General features: G+C 42.1%; 1 protein-coding gene across 1 annotated transcript; it reads right to left on the bottom strand.

Annotated features, from left to right (window-relative positions):
* Positions 1-517: 517 nt before the first annotated feature.
* LOC145402348 (protein C-mannosyl-transferase DPY19L1-like) lies at positions 518-17414 on the bottom strand. Its single transcript, XM_080274498.1, has 4 exons — positions 17267-17414; positions 16726-16838; positions 10956-11093; positions 518-2873 (listed from the first exon to the last, which is right to left on the bottom strand). Exons 1-4 carry the CDS (start codon positions 17412-17414, stop codon positions 1119-1121), a joined length of 2154 nt encoding a protein of 717 aa, XP_080130624.1. The 3' UTR covers positions 518-1118.
* Positions 17415-17740: the final 326 nt, after the last annotated feature.

Below are 17740 nucleotides of genomic sequence, written 5' to 3' on the forward strand. Positions count from 1 at the left end.
GCTCAATCCAGCTGGAGTGTCTTAATTACCCACTAAACCACCAGGCACCATAGTTTGGCTATATGGTTACCACCCAGTGTAGTACATGGTTTCCTGGTGTACAGGAAACCATTTGGCTTGTCACTCAGTGTAGAGTAACCCTAAGACAGAGAGAAGAGGAAAGAAAGAAGGAACAAAAGAAGAGGAAAGAAAGAAGGAAAGACAGTAGAGGAAGGAAGGAAAGGAAGGAAGGAAGAAAGGACAGTCACCCGAGAGCAGCACTACACTGAGTGAGTGGATGGTGAGTGCCCCCACCTGCCACACTGCAGAAAGAGGTATTAACCTGCAACAAAATCTCTCTCTCAATACAGTATAATCTTCATACCTGCCCCTGCTCTACCCCACCACAGATTTATGGTGAGAAAGGAGAGTACACAAACATGCATATGAAGGTGATGGCTTTCATCATACAAAAACTGTGTGATAATGATACATTACAGCAAATTTTACATAAAAACTTTAATTTGTTAATACCGATACTAAACAAAGAGTTTGTATTTTTTAAGCTATACCTCACAGAAGCCTTGAAGTACCACTGCCTTGGGTCAGAGCCTTGTCTAGCCTGTCTACACTTGCAGATAATTAACTATTAGAAAAACAATAGGGAAATCAACAGAATGAATTGGCAATTACAAGGCTTCTTATCAAACCAATGGTAATATCAAATACTGCTTTATGTTACTCATAAAAATGCTTATCAAACTAGTTTGAATTCTTTTGTAAAACTGGTTAGCTTATGCTATACTGTACAGTACTGTACACCGTAGTCACATAAAACCGGACATTCAGCTAGCCCCTGAAATATCACTGACAGAATGCACTGGAAAAATTTCTAAATCTTATTTTCTTGTATATATCTTATCCCAGTAACAATATTTCTATGACCTTTGTAGTAACTATACTTGAGCCTCATTCATGGCACTAGTTACATCAAACTCTCTTATCAAGGTAATAAACAGATGACAAGTTTCATGAATGAAAATGTTTATGTCCATATCACCCCTCATTACCCATCCCACATATGTACACTTTGAAAACAACTGTTACAACAAGTGGCTAGTTTACAGAGAGACTTAAAGCTACGCACTATGGTATCTAGGTGGTGGGATCTCAACATATCTTGAGGGGACCTGAAGCACGACAAACACATTATTGGCAAAAACTCGGTCAAAGGGTGCAGGGCTCCTATGGAAAAGCCTAGGGCAGAGGGCAGGTTTGTGTCGATTATGGGGCTCCTCAGCATCCCATATATCAACCATTCCACATCCTGCTCGACTCCTCCGTACGCACCATGATTCTTCCAGCACTACATAATTGACTTTCATGGCCAGCAGGGTTTCATACACACTCTCAGCAGATCTGCGGCTGAACACACTGTACACACGCTTAGTCCTTTCCCTGAGTCCTGAGTGCTCATAGTGGGGATGATTTACAATGGGTCGGCGTGTAGAGAGTAGTAAATTAGCCATAGTAGACATTGGACCAGCAAAAACAGACTCATCTCCAGTCTCGGTGCGCACCCAATCAATAAGTTCCTCTAGTTCAGGGTTACTGTACTCTCCAACAATACCACGCTGTTCACTGATGTTACGGAAACCACGCACACACATCCCACTTACAAGTACTGCTAAAATTGCAACATGGATCTCCCGTCGCTCAATGATACGCCAGTATTTGCGTGCAGCGAGAAGTGAAGCCATGACACAAAGCTGTGGGGTGAGAAACAGCTTGAGGCGCATGATAAGGCTGGCCATAACACCATACACTGCTAACATGATAATGTTAAAGACTACTCCAGGGTCCACCCCTGACCAAATGGAAGTGGCGGCAGTGTCTGCATCTCCTCTTTCCTCTGACCGTTGTATGAAGTTAGCTTTGAAACATGACAGAGTATGGAAGGCCACTGCACCCCCCACCAAAGCCACACTTGGTACCAACAAGGTCTCATTCAGTTTGTACACAGACTCCTGAGGCAAGAAATCAAACTCAGCAGAGCAGGTGTAGATAAGAGTGTGGAAGTCAGAGTAGTTGGTAAATTTTGACCGAAGAATATTGAAGATATGGGCATCATCCTCCACACCAAACACTCTGGCTAATTCCAGCTTGCAGGCTGCACAGGATATAAAGAGAAAAGAAAGTTGGACTCCTTTATTAGTGGGGAAGGGCAGGTGTTGGATGATGGGTTCCATGAAAAGATACAGCAGTAGAACCCCCAAGAGGCAGCCAGCTAGAGGTGAAGATACCAGGAGGGCATTGCCAAACTGAAGCACAACTGTGTTAAGAAAGCCATAAGCCACCCCTAGTAAAACTAGGAGCATGGGTAGGGGCCCAGTGACTCCTATAGCATACATAGCATACACAGCACCCACCACTGCAACCACAGTGAACTGGGCAAACTGCCAACACAACAGGTACGCTAGGGTAAGGGTACCTAAAGCCAGGGGACGTGTCCACACTGCTCGGGGCCCACGAACCACCTGCATCACTGCCAGGTTTAGTGCTACACTCCAAGGAAAGGAAAAGGACTCCCTAAGAGGGGGTGTCCACTGCACCCGTGTGGCCTCACCATGATTAAAGAAGAAACAGATCATAGTGAGAAAACCTCCCAAAAGATCTCTACTTAGCAGGGCTCCCTGAGCAAAAAGGAAGGCAGCAGTGAGGCCAGCACTGACCCACACCCCTGCTAGGTACCAATAAGCAGGGTCCCCCAACCCCTCACAACTGACCACAGGAGAGAGGCCACCTCCTCGACTAACCTGCCAACACCACCGTGTCTCCAAACCCAGCCATTCATTCACTGCCTGGAATACTCGGTACGTCCCGCCTAGCACAACCTGTTGAATCATAGGAGAGTGTCAGATGTGTCAGACATGATGGCACCATGGTAATTCTCTCTCTCTCTCTCTCTCTCCACGCACACACAAAATCAGTTATATTAAGCAGAATATATTTCACTACAACTGTCACAAAGCACAAGATATATGTGATACACTCTACCAGTTGCTCTAAGCAGAAGATTTTTAACTACAACTGTTATAAAGAACAGTATATTATGTGACATTATGGGATATGATATAAATATTTTCATTCAATCCCACTGGTATCAAAAACATAAAATGAATATGCAGCATTACTCTATACAGTACATGTACTAACAACTGAACAACTAGGTTAAAAATAACCTGAACTTACCAATTATAACTTTATGTAAAACCACTTAAAGCTTTATATTTCAAGCCATCAGTTTAATAACATGAGGACAATGCAAAAACCAATACTTCATTCACTCATTTCATTCCAGTATCAATTCCTTAGTTTTCGTTTTTAAAGGCTCCAACGTGCTTGCATGTGTCGGCCTTGGTCACCTAATGGCAGCTCTCCACGCTGCACGATCCATTGCAGCCTCCCTGTTCAGTCCCTTAACCCTAAGGTCACACTTAATGACCTCGTCCCATGTCTTTCTCGGTCAACCCCTCATAACCCCACCCCCAATATTAACACTTCTCACCTTCCTCACCCAATTATCATCCCCCATCCTCTCCTTAGCTTTAACTTTTATACAGTACCTCACTTTTTCAACTCTCACTCACATTATCAATCCATCTCCTTGGCCTTCCACACCTCCTCCCACTTTCAAAGTGAATCACTAAGGCCATACCCTTTTCACTCCCCTTCCCCCATCAACACAGTGAAATCTCCTCATTCATGCAAGCCTAAATAACGGATTCATGACATGCGGCAACATCGTGTAACAGTTTGCAATATCAGTTACATGAAATTCAAGTGCAGCCTCAAACATGACACTTTTCTAGTGCCTCATGTAATATGTGCCACCACTGCCTCATGCCCATGCGTCTAACCAGGCGTAAACCAATCACAGTCAGGCATAGCAATTACTAAACCAATCAAATTCAGGCACAGCACTTACTGTAAGACAATCACAACACTTCCCTCCCACACCAAGCATGAAGGATGCACGCGCCTAACTCCCCAGCACCTGGCTCAGTGCACTGTCTCCTCTCTGTTTTTAGCGTGGGGTTCCAGTGTGGTTTACATTTTTTTTTTTTTTTTTTTTTATGCTTCCTCTGCCTGCCCAGTGTTACCATGGCCTATAATAACCCTCCTAAGCCTACAACTTCTTCAAGGAAGAGGAAGAAGAAGAAGAAGAAGCCAAAGTTGCCCACCATAATGAGGAGGATTGACAACAGTAAGAAGAAAGCCAAAGCTGCCTACCATTACGGACTCAACAGGGTAATTCTTTATCAAATGGCGGTGATTCCACATATAACAAACTCATGATCACAAGCTGAGTAATTTTGATACATATACAACACAGATAGTTAACTGTAGAAATGACTGAAAGTGAGTGGAAAAAAACAAAATACAGTGTACCTATTTTGAGGTATTTATGGAAGCAGGCAGGCTGCCGAAGGCAGTGTTTACCAACGATCTCTCCAACTGGCCGCACTGTTTACCAACACTGCTCGAACTGGACACATCAGTGTATCACACATTCTAAATCCTCATTTATAGTTTTCAGGGGTAAGTTTATGAAAATGCCCAGTAGCTGTGGTAAACCAGGAATAACATGTAACCTGTGAAAGACTCATTTCAATAGAAAATATGGAAAGGCGGCACCTGTTTGGTAAAGAAATAATCTAAAAGATCAATGACTCTTACGATGACACGGAGGCAGCTGAGAGTGATGATGACACTGCTTCTGTTGTCTCCGCACTGGACTTTGAGGGGTTCCCAAGAAAGACTGATGAGAAGGAAGCAACACAGAGGCAGCAGCACACTTGCCTTGTGCTGATAGGCCGTAGTCTGCCTCAAGCATCGGAGTCCCAGTCCCCTCCCCTCTCCCCCGTCCATTCAAGCAATGTCGTCATTCCGAGTCAGGTAAGAATCTTACAGTATAGTGAACCCTCAATATAACGAACTAATTGGGGGGAGGGGTGGGCCGCTATATCCGAAAGTTCGCTATATACGAGGGGTTTGGTATTTCCGAGGGATTACTGAACTCAGTTCGCTATATAAGGGGAGTCATTTGGTCCTCCGTGCTCAAACATAACCTAACCCAACTCTATGAAGGTTTGCATGGAGAATTCAATGGTTTATGAAGTTGTACATGTAAATGTAATACTGTATGAAGTTGTACATATAAATACAATACAATAACAAGAATACAGTATAATGTTGTACTGTTACAGTACACATGCTGTGCCAGGAAGGGATGCTGTTGAAGTACACTTACTGTGCCAGGAAGGGATGCTGTTGAAGTACACTTACTGTGCCAGGAAGGGATGCTAAGTATACTTACTGTGCCAGGAAGGGATGCTGCTGAAGTACACTTACTGTGCCAGGAAGGGATGCTGTTGAAGTACACTTACTGTGCCAGGAAGGGATGCTGTTGAAGTACACTTACTGTGCCAGGAAGGGATGCTGTTGAAGTACACTTACTGTGCCAGGAAGGGATGCTGTTGAAGTACACTTACTGTGCCAGGAAGGGATGCTAAGTATACTTACTATCCCAGAAAGGGATGCTGTTGAAGTACACTTACTGTGCCAGAAAGGGATGCTGTTGAAGTACACTTACTGTGCCAGGAAGGGATGCTGTTGAAGTACACTTACTGTGCCAGGAAGGGATGCTGTTGAAGTACACTTACTGTGCCAGGAAGGGATGCTGTTGAAGTACACTTACTGTGCCAGGAAGGGATGCTGTTGAAGTACATTTACTGTGCCAGGAAGGGATGCTAAGTATACTTACTGTGCCAGGAAGGGATGCTGTTGAAGTACACTTACTGTGCCAGGAAGGGATGCTGTTGAAGTACACTTACTGTGCCAGGAAGGGATGCTGTTTAAGAACACTTACTGTGCCAGGAAGGGATGCTGTTGAAGTACACTTACTGTGCCAGGAAGGGATGCTGTTTAAGAACACTTACTGTGCCAGGAAGGGATGCTGTTGAAGTACACTTACTGTGCCAGGAAGGGATGCTAAGTATACTTACTATCCCAGAAGGGGATGCTGTTGAAGTACACTTACTGTGCCAGAAAGGGATGCTGTTGAAGTACACTTACTGTGCCAGGAAGGGATGCTGTTGAAGTACACTTACTGTGCCAGGAAGGGATGCTGTTGAAGTACACTTACTGTGCCAGGAAGGGATGCTGTTGAAGTACACTTACTGTGCCAGGAAGGGATGCTAAGTATACTTACTGTGCCAGGAAGGGATGCTAAGTATACTTACTGTGCCAGAAAGGGATGCTGTTGAAGTACACTTACTGTGCCAGGATGGGATGCTGCTGAAGTACACTTACTGTCCCAGGAAGGGATGCTGTTGAAGTACACTTACTGTGCCAAGAAGGGATGCTGTTTAAGAACACTTACTGTGCCAGGAAGAGATCCTGTTGAAGTACACATGTGCCAGGAAGGGATGCAGTTGTCACCGTGGGCTGATTCGCATAACTTCCCCTGCATTTAGCGGCCTTTGTTTGCAAAATCCGGGGGAAGTTCGGTCGCGATTTGGTCATTCGCTATATCCGAAATTCGCAATACCGGAGTTCGTTATATCGAGGGTTTACTGTATTGTTCATTCCCATTAAATATGTTTTACTAATTTCTTTTCCATGGTGTTAGTGTTCGCTGGTGACCAGTGTGATGAAGGTTTGGGGTAAGGGGGACAACTTTTCCATGATGACAGACCCATAAATAACTTTCCTCATTAGACTGGTTATTTCTAACTCACAGAATTCTCAAATCATGGCGTGTGCTCCGTCCCATAAAGCTGCAATTTAGGATATTCCCACTGTATCTGTTTTCTCAATAAAATCACTGCATCAAAGCATAAATTCTTCCATCTTTTTATCAGATTTCCTTTCTCCACAACTTTCATTAATCTGTTTCCATATTCTACCTAATTTACACAACCCACATACATTTTGCAAGATACACTCGACCCTCGATTTGCCGGACTAAAAGGGGGGGAGACCAGTCCGGGAATCGCAAAAGTCCGGCCCCACATACCATTTCCCAGACTATTACCATACAGCCATGGCACAGAGGTAAATCCAAAAGCAATGACACGTGTGGCTGCTTGAAAAACACTTCGGCGTGCTCTCACACACTTTCCTGCGGTACCACCACTGTTGCTAAGCTAGCGACAGTCCCCTTACCAAGAAGCATTATCTGCCCATATTATATTACGTGTTATAGGGGATTATATTTACCAAATTCAAAATATATAGGGTACAATGACCCACACAAGCAGCCACACGTGTCAGTGCTTTTGGATTTACTTCTGTGCCATGGCGTCCTAGGGCAATGAATCTGACCTGGATAGTGACTTAGAAGTGTCTGACAATAACAAAACACAATCTGACATAACTGTGAGCAACACTGATGAGGAGTACATGCCCGAGAATGACAGTGAAGTGAGCGATAGTAGTGGGGAAAGTGATACTGATTCTGGTATCTGTTTGGCCTTGAAGCACATCACCCCACCCCCACCTACTTTTGACCTGCCTGCCTCCTACCTCGTTCTTCATGGATCTTCTTCATACTTACAAGGTAAGTAATACAATCATTATTCTCCTCCCTGTTCATTGATTTATATCTCTATCTACTACATTTATCCGTATATTGTATGTTTACCAAATCAGTTGGTTAGACATGTAATATTGTCATGTACATTATTTTAACATATCATAAACACATCTTGTGGTCAATATCTACATACCAATGCAAAAATAAATAATATAAAGCAAACAGAAACAATGTAATGATAAATTAAATACTACCCCACGAAAGATCCATGCCTGGAGGAAATTCAGTTAGGAAGGGGGGGTAGCTGAGTGGGGGAGGGGGGGGGCAATGCGGTAACGAAGGGGTTAATGGCCTCCTTCTTCTTGATGATGGTGGAGGCAGTGGACTGGGCCAGGCGGAGAACTGAGGTGATAGCACACGCACCTTTGCCTTTATTGTGGAGCTTAAGAATATCTACTCTGACTTGAGAGAGAGTTTTACGCACATGCTTCGCAGGAACATCACCAGCACCAACACTAGCAGGCTGCTTACCACCCCAACTGGGGCCTTCACTGGCACCACCATTAACCCCATCACGTACTGCACCCAAACCAGACATGATCACACTTATTTTGGCTAAAATTCACACAAAATCACACTCCACACATGATTACTATCACTGCTCTACTCATGGCACTGCTCATACTCAGTTACAATGCACTACGACAGCAGCTTGCGTAATGTTGTTGATACAACATGATGTGTGGTGGGCAAGCCTAGGAGAGTTCCTCACTTTGAGATGGCCTATACAAGAAGAACGATATGGGTGAGTGATGGCTGTGGGGCCTGCGCAAGCATTTCTGCACATCCTGAGAGATGGGCAGACTCAGCTGGCTGAAGGAACGTGTGCGATTCAAAATTTTGGCTTATCGCCTGTGGATGCGATGTCGGAGGGCCCATTGTTAAACTGGGGCACGGCTATCGGGTAACATGGTTTGGTGGTATTTGTATCCCCATTGCTAAGCCAGGGTATTGCACCTAGGGGTATCATATATCAGGGTATTACTGTATATATGTATATATTCTTGTTCCTGGCTCGCCAGACCCTACCTAACTCCACCCAAAGGTAGGAAAATGAGACATGGATGATGAAGTTAGATATGGACTTAATTAATCCCTTTACTACAAAACAGTCCTTCTAAACTGAAGAATATAATTATTGTCAGCTAACAAGAACAAAAAATATATCACAGTGAAGTGGGTACTGTTACACATCACATTATTTTTAGCCTAAACTCAACAATCCTATGCTTACCCTGATGATCTGGAGAACAGAAATATACAATACTGCACCTAACTGAAAAATACAAGGCAGACATTAATGTGCCCATATACCATACATAACTGCAACAGTCTGAAGTACTGGGCAACTTAAACTGTGGTTGTATCCCCATACCTACTGGGCTAGAACTGTAATGTAATCCATACAGACCTAAGAGATTCAGACATAAATCTTTAAGAATTATTCCCCCAATATGTACACAGATCCACTTTTCATTGAAAAAATTAAAGCAGAGTATGTCTGCTATGGATTTGGAGAGATCGGGACAATCAAAATATCTAGTATGGAAGCACTATACTGGGAATGTACATCACAACAGAACCTTAAGGACGCGATGTTCAATGAAGATGTATTCTGAAAGTCTGAACTTGAAAAACAAAGCTAATGTAAATGCATCACTGTTAAATGTATGCTTTAAAAGATTGAAACTATGCATTTTAGTCACTTTACACTTAATATACACACATAAAAAAGTAAAACTATACTTCTTAGCCTATATTTAAAGTCAATTTAGAGGGAACATCAATCAAGCCATTAATGTATTTTCTCCATCCATCGTCCAATCCTACGTTGCCCCATAAGCAGCATAGGAGCCCGGGACTAGGCAAGTTGGTCCTGACATTTAAGATGAGAGTACAGTACAGCCTCGATATAACGGACTTCAATAGACCGTAATTCGCTTTTATCGGACTCGAGGAGCTACCGGACTAAATACCTATACTGTATATCGGAAAAAGTCCAATAAAGCCAGAAGGAGTCCGGACTGCCTGACCCCTTAAGGTATGTTCACCACAATAAGGTAGATAAAAGACATGTTTATCAGTGCACAGTACAATATCATTATATATATTATACCATCTGATTAATGTAGTGAAGTTATAACACTGTACAGTACCGCAATGGTAGTCAAAACAGTCAAAAAACCGTTCATGAGATCTGGAATAATGTTCGATATATTAGAAAAAGTCCAGGATAGCAGGGGGAAGTCAGGATGTCGCTTTATGTATTTTCTAATGCTACTAAAAGACATATGCAGCTGTACAGTAGATATGCCAATCATGTTTGGGAAATGTCTGGCATTCCATTGTATCTTTGCATAGTGGCAGGAGATGATAAGCACAGCACAACTGTGTCACAAATAAACTGAAAACTGAACAAGACAGTCAGGCAGTGGAAAAGAATACTCTGACACAGAGGCACTGCTGGTTCTACAATTTTATAATGTGGTACACACATACAGTATATACATACATACATACATTTACAGTAATGATGCCATCATTTCTCATACAGAATCCCTAAACAGAAGTTGGCCATTGTAAAGCTAATGTTTCCTACAGACTCGAAACTAAACCAAGTGTCAAAACCAGGTAATTACTTCCCAGCAGCTGCTGGGAGCTGTCAAGGAAAAAAGAAATCTGAGATGTGTAACAACATGTGCAAGGCTGAGTCTCTGCCTGCACTTTGTATTTACTTATGGCTGAGTTTTCTGCCTGTGAGTGATGATTGTATGGCTGGTTAGCAAGCTTGTAGTCACACTTTGCTCTCCTGGTACTAACTCCTAGAGATGATGGAAGCCATCCATCTAGCATCATGTTATGATGTAATATCTCCTGATTTCAGATTCTTTTACAAAACTACAGTAAACTCTCAATTATCCAAGGTAATTCAGCCATGCCCAATGCTGTTTAAAGTAAAATGCCAGATATTCCATAGTACCTTCCATCAGCTCAATATTCCGTGTCGAGCCGGTTACTGCATTAATATCCATCTTGAACCTCTATCCTAAAAACTTTCCTGCGAGTAAAAGATGAAAATTAAGCATAAAATACAATAATGTAATGATACAATACAGTAATACAGCATTGGCTGGCTACCATTTACGAGCTGGTTGATACACCTCAACGGCGGATATTGCATAGAACCACTAGTTATGTCCCGTTTCAGCATTGGATATTGCTTTAACAGAGTCGAGCCAGCAGCGCCAGATATCGTGCTGGACTTGATATTGTGACAATGGATAATTGAGAGTTTACTGTACCACTCTTTACAAACCTCTGGGTATAAGTTGAAGCGTTGTAAGGTGTTGATGGTGTCAGGGAACTCAGTGAGGTTGTCATGCATCAGTCTGTTGAGGCCCAGAAGGAAGGAATCAGCCTCAACAAGGGTCTTGTAGTAGGAGTAGTACAGGCCCTATTGAGTATGGAAAACATTATTTCAACCACTTCAGTTCAAGAGGTTCTTCTATCTATCTATCCATCTACTGCCAGATGCCATAATCCTGTAAGGGGTGGCCATTTGACTTTGAGTTATTTGTTATACGGGGAGGGGCACTAACCCTCCACCAACTCACTTGTTGACATGTAGGGAACACATATGGTTTGGTTACATAGCTATCACCCAGCGTTGTAAATGGTTTCTTGACTTAGAGGAAACCATTTGGCTTGTCACTCAATGTAAAGCCACCTGTAAAGGAAAGAAAAGCAATAAGAAGTGACAGGAAAGATAGAAGAAATAGGAAGAGAGGAGGACAGGCACAGAAAATGAATGATAAAGCCTAAGGAAGAAGTTGGCAGCACTACATCAAGTGAGTGGATGATAGTCGCCAGGTTCTTATTAAGCTGAAAAAAATTTGCAGAAGGTTAACCAATCAATCATTTCCTGTGGCACCCCACGGGATGCATAGGGCCTCAATGAACTCTCTCCACCAATATTTGTCTCTTACCATCTCTTACAGGTCCCACCAACACTCCTCTTCTGCTTCTCTTTTCACTGTCCTCAACCAGGTTTCCCTCGGTCTACCTCTAACTCTTCTTCCTCTAGCAGTCCACTCTGGCAAATCCTGTATTAAACTGCCTTCTCTTCTGTATATGTGCCCCAGCCACTTCCAGCGAGACAGTTTCACGTATTTACTGGTTCCACTCTCGTAATATCTCTTACTCTCATTTGTAACTCTGTCTTGCCACTTTACCCCAAGAATCCTTCTCAGTATTTTATTCTCAAATCCTAATACTTTCTAATCTATTGCAAATAAACGATAAAATGATTGCCTCTGATTGGTACGGATATCCTATGAGTGATTGAAATAACCTAGCATTAACCCTCTCAGAAAACCTGGCCAGTGCACCCTTACTCCCCCTCCTGGTTTCAGCCTAGCCAGATATTTCCCCCAGCACTGAAAGTACGGGTTATACTTTTCATTACAGAATGGGGCCTAACACAGATACTAAGTTGGACCTGAACCTAGGGTTCAGTGATCTCCATAGATGCAGCCTTGTTTCAAGATCATAATGAAGAAAGTAGAGCACAAATTACACTTCCCACAAAAAACTTCCCAGTCAGAAAATATGCCTAGTGACTACTAAACAGTCTGTAGTATTACTCTCATTTCAGCCCATATTCAATCCAGTTACAGTAATATGGGGCTGTTCCATACTGTAGTTACATCTTGTATGTGCAATCACCTTTCTTCTATGACATTTCCACTGTGTTCATCATCTAATCCAGTACTGCCCCACAAGGAGCGTAGGAGCCTGGGGCTAAGCAAGTTGGTCCTGACATCTAAGACGAGAGTGACCAGCCTCACTCATCCCCGAGTGGCATTACATGAGCAACAAAGTCCAACCACCCCTTGGATATAAACCTGCACAGGCTTAATCCTATTGGAGAGCCTTAATTATTTACTAAACCACCATGCACCATAATCTGGTTATATGGTTGCCACCCAGCGTAGTAAATGGTTTCCTGGTGCACAGCAAACCATTTGGCTTGTCACTCAGTGTATAGTCACCCATAAACAGAAGAAAGAGGAAAGAATGAAGGAAAGAAGGACAGAAGCAAAAGGAAGAAAAGAAGGAAGGATGAGAGGAAAACATTAACTCAATAACAATGGAGATGTAACATTACCTTATCTAGCCAGCTGCCGTTATCTAGCCAGTTGGCAGCCAAAACGTCACATCATTTACTCTAGCCAATCATTGGCCGAGTTGCTACCTGGCAACTCATTTATCTGTGAATGTAATAGGAACTTATCCACTCCTCCTCTTGTTCTTTAAGAATTCGAAGCCAATAAGTATAGTAAAGTCAAGATCTGTTTGGGTTAGGACTGTACTGCTCTGGGTCTAGGTCAGATAAGCTACGTGGCATTTAGGTAAGTTAACCTTATCAGGTTTCTGGGTCAAGCAAATTATGTCAGGGCTAGAGTTAGCCACTTTTGTGCTGACCCACATCTTTGCACCGCAATATTTTTCTTTAACTGCTCTGTGTAAATACACTATTCATCATAGAATGGAGAAAAATAGGGAGGTTATAGGAAGGGATGAGGTTGTTTATATCCAAGGGATGGTTGGGTTTATTGCCCATGTGATGCCACTTAGGGATGAGTGAGGCTGGTCACTCTCATCTTAAATGTCAGGACCAACTTGCCTAACCCTGGGCTCCTGCGCTCCTCATGGGGCAAGGTAGGATTGGATGATGGATGGATGGATGAATACGTTGTGAAGAACAGATTTTTATTCTTGGGTCTGTAGTGGAAAAGTTTCTAGAGAAGGGAAAGAAGTTGTATGTGGCCTTCATGGATTTGGAGAAAGCATATAACAGGGTGGATACACAAGGAATGTGGAAAGTATTAAGAATATATGGAGTAAATGGGAAGTTGCTGAATGCCGTGAAGAGTATGTATGAGGGTGCTAAGGCGCAGTGCATGTGGATGGTGAACTGAGTGAATTTTTCTCTTTGAAGGTTGGGTTGAAACAGGGATGTGTCATGTCTCCATGGTTGTTCAATCTGTATATGGATGGGATTATAAGAGATACAAGGTAGGGCAGTGGATGTTGGAATGATCCTAATCAGAGAGGGTGGTGTGTGGACACTCCCTGTGCTGTTGTTTGCAGACGATACTGTGTTGTTAAGTGAAAACGAAGGGGAGCTGCAAGGCTTGGTGAATAAGTTTGGGAGTGTGTGTAAGAAACAGAATCTAAAGGTGAATGTACAGAAGAGTAAAGCTGTGGTGTTTGAGAGAAATGAAGTCACTGAATGTACAGTGAGGTTCGATGAGGAGGAAATGAAATATGTGAGTGCATTAAGTACTTGGGTAGTGTGATGAGTAAGGATGGAAGTTTAGAGGGTGAAGTAAGGGGACAACAAGGAAGAAAGGTTGCTGGTTCTTTGAAAGCAGAGATAAGAAACAGGGAACTCGGCATGAAGGTAAAAAAAAAAAAAAAAGTCACTGCATGACAGTATTGTGATACCAACTCTTACCGTGTGGAAGTGAAGCTTGGACCTTGTTGGAGGGACAGATGTCAAGAGTGACAGCAGTGGAAATGAGTTATCTGAGAGGAGCATGTGGGGTCACATGGAGACAGACTGACAAATGAGAGAGTGAAGGAGAATTGTGGTGTGGATATGACAGGAAGCGTTAGAAGAAACACTGAGCTGGTCTGGCCATACAGAGAGGATGGAGAGTGATAGACTGATGAGAAGAGTGTATGTGAGTGAGGTGGAGGGGAGGAGAGGGAGGGGGAGGCCAAGGATGAGATGGAAGGATGGAGTGGAGAGGTATGTAAGAGAGGGAGGGGGTGAGCTGGGAGAAGGGTAGTAAAATGGCTGGGAACAAGGTGAAATGGAGGCAATTTGTTTGTGGCCACCCCTTACGAGATTAAGGCATCTGGCAATATATATATAGATAGACAGATAGATAGATAGATGATACAATGGTTCTGGTGTCATTTTAAAGCTGAATAGCTATACTTTATCATAGTATGTTCAAAAAAGGAAAACAAAGAAAATAAAAGGTCAAAATGATAAGTTGAATTTAGGCAAAAAAACAAAAGTTTTATACCTTGCTATAGAAAAATATATATTTGCTAAAAAAAAACTAATTAAGATATAAAAAGCTGGTTTAAACCTTGCAAAATTACACCACCTTTACAATGATAGACGATGATGGTTATTTCTTCATTTTATTGCACGGTAACAAGAAAGGAAAAAAAGGCAGTTTTTTTTATTCTCGGCTGCATACCAGTACTGTATTCACTTCACGATCTTATTCTTTGATTGGCCAACGTAAATACACTTTTTATGATAGGATGCTGGTTGTGGTGTTATTTTGTAGCTGAGCAGCTGTGCTGTACTTTATCGTAGTACAGTAATCTCCTTACTATCCAGACGGCCACTTTAAGGACACTCCACTTACTGGACATTGTGGGCCTGGACCTTTGGAACCCAAAAATGGCCAGAAAAAGAAAAAAAAAAAATGAATTTTTTCCCACCCGTAATTTGGAATTGCCGTGCGGCGCTGAACCGCTGTTTACACCAAGGCCCCTTCAACCCTTCCTTCCTCCCCCTTCCCCTGTCAGAGTTGCCATTAGCTATTTTTCATTACCAAATGTGGGCCAATTTGGTAATGAAAAATTTGTTTGGTAATGAAGCAGAATAATGCATTACCAACAGATTTTTCACATGTATGAGGATACACAGGATGGAGATGGTGGATTGTTTGCTCTCTCTGATTAATCTGCTAGCCTACATAGTGTGAAAATAATCAACATGCTGTTAATTATTAGGGAAGTGATTAAATGTATTTCCACTTGTGTATATAGTCAATGACGAATAAATGCTAGCTTTACGAATTTGGCAATGAAAAGTTAAATTTGGTAATGAAAATTGAGGAGTTTGGTAATGTGGCCGAGTTGCAATCTGGCAACCCTGCTTCCCCCTCACCAACAGTTACTGCCTAACTGCGATCACGAATAGATGCTTATCACAATGCATGCCACACGTGCTCTTTTTTTGTGAATAAACAGTGAATAAACTGCAATACCTCACCACTTGACAACACGGGAATTTACAGTTAAGAAATTAGAATTTAGATTAACTGTGAATTAGAATTTAGATTAACTGTGGAGTGCAAACTGCCAGTTGAAATTGGCATTGTGCAATTAACAGAAAGTGCAGTGTTAAACAATTATAACTCACAGTGCAAAGAATTAAGTGCAGCACAACACTGGATTACTGTATGTGCTTCAAGAACATTTTCACCACTGCCAAAGCCTTAGAGAAGGCGGCACAGATGTGCTGTAAGAACCCTGGCTGATGTACAGTCACTTCTAATTCCTCATTCTTTGGTTCCTTTTCATTTATTTCATGCTTTACGTCCATTATTGGTGTGAAAAGGGTCTTAAATAGGTGCTGTGCATGTCCGGTAGGGAGTTATTAAGGTGGCTTTCAAAGTTAGGCTGGGTTAGGGTCCTTAAGTGCAAGTCCAGGAGGCTGGGGCCCACTTTCCAGACAAGCCTTTGGCTCTATTACGTCGAATAGTAGAGGGATTACTGTATATTCAAAAATGGAAAACAAAGAAAATAAAGCCACAATGATGAGTCAAATTTAGGGAAAAAACAAAAATTTTATACCTTGCCGTAAGAAAATATTTGCCAAGAATAAAGTAATAAAGGGACATCATACCAGCTGTGCAGTACACGCCTCACATAGAGAAGCATTATGTGACCACGCTCGAGTCTCACTTATGATGCATAAACGCAATTTACAGTCAATATTTTACAAAAGCATCTTAAAATGACGCATAAATGCATCATCGGAATCTCTGAGGTTGGATCTAAAATGATGTGAAAATGCATCATCAGAATCTCACAGGATTAATGGTTTAAATGCTTTGTAATTTACTTATTTGAAAGGGAGAAAGCGGTGTCTCAATACCTGAATGAAGGTATAACACAAATGAATCACACACACACAAAAAAAAGGAAAAAATTCACATTAATTGGCTAGTCAAGTTTGGGCTGAAACAAGAAAAATGTCAATACCCTACCATTTCCGTACGGAAGGTCATCTCTCGCTCAAGGTTTGAGAGGTGCGAGAAGTGTCGGTCATTCTCAAACATCGTGGCCACATGGACACTGTGGATCACACCAGCACATATTGCTGTAAGAGGTATGATTTTGGTAAATAAGCATTTCTGTGTGTCACTGAATCATAGGGATATGAATCAAGCACCAACCAGAGACAGAAAGTAACCTATTGGTAGGTTAGATTTTATTAAAACCTTACAACAACAAATTACTCAATTAATACAGCGATAAAAAAAGGGCACATATAACCTGAAACGAAATTACATCCACTTGCTACCGGCATGATAAAAATGTGCACACATTTTTATGGTCATTTAGATGCAAACTGTACTTTACCCACAAGTGTACCATTGCTTGGTGAAATTCCAGTAATTCCCCTAATGTCTGTCACCTCCTTACATGTGTAATCCCACCCTTTCAGAATAAGAAGTTACATTTCTGTATCTACCCTCTTGAGCCTAACAAAGTTAGATTCATCCTTTCTTTCTGCAATGATCTTACCACACACTAAGATTGCAGTCACGGATGGAGGTCTGTCTTCCTCCTGTTTTGTGTGCTTAGAGGTTGTATTATCTCTGTGAGAAGCAGTTTTCTTGTGTTTTGTTAGCCTCTCTTCGTCGCCCGATCGCCTATGCTTGGCGGCCATCATGGACACCGGGTTATTTAGTTTTAACACTTGTCATTTGTCAAACATAGCATTAATTTGAAAAAATGTTAAAGTAAAGAAGAATAAATTTCTTTATGTACACTCGAATAATAGAAAAAATTACCATGCGTTTTCGGTCTTTTTAAAGAAGTGGGTTATTAATAAACATAAGGGAAAGAGGAGAGGAAGGAGTAGTTGCAAGGAGAGTGGAAAGGTTACAAGAGAATGAGAAAAAGGCAGAGTATAAGAGAGAAGTGGAGGAACGATTGGGCAAATATGAGTTGGAGCAGATGGGGGACGTGGAAGGTGTGTCTAGAATATTTACAGAA

The sequence above is a fragment of the Coenobita brevimanus genome, chromosome 6 (genome assembly GCF_032717465.1).
Source record: "Coenobita brevimanus isolate Jiangsu-jjx chromosome 6, ASM3271746v2, whole genome shotgun sequence".
In the NCBI taxonomy this organism is placed as follows: Eukaryota; Metazoa; Arthropoda; class Malacostraca; order Decapoda; family Coenobitidae; genus Coenobita; species Coenobita brevimanus.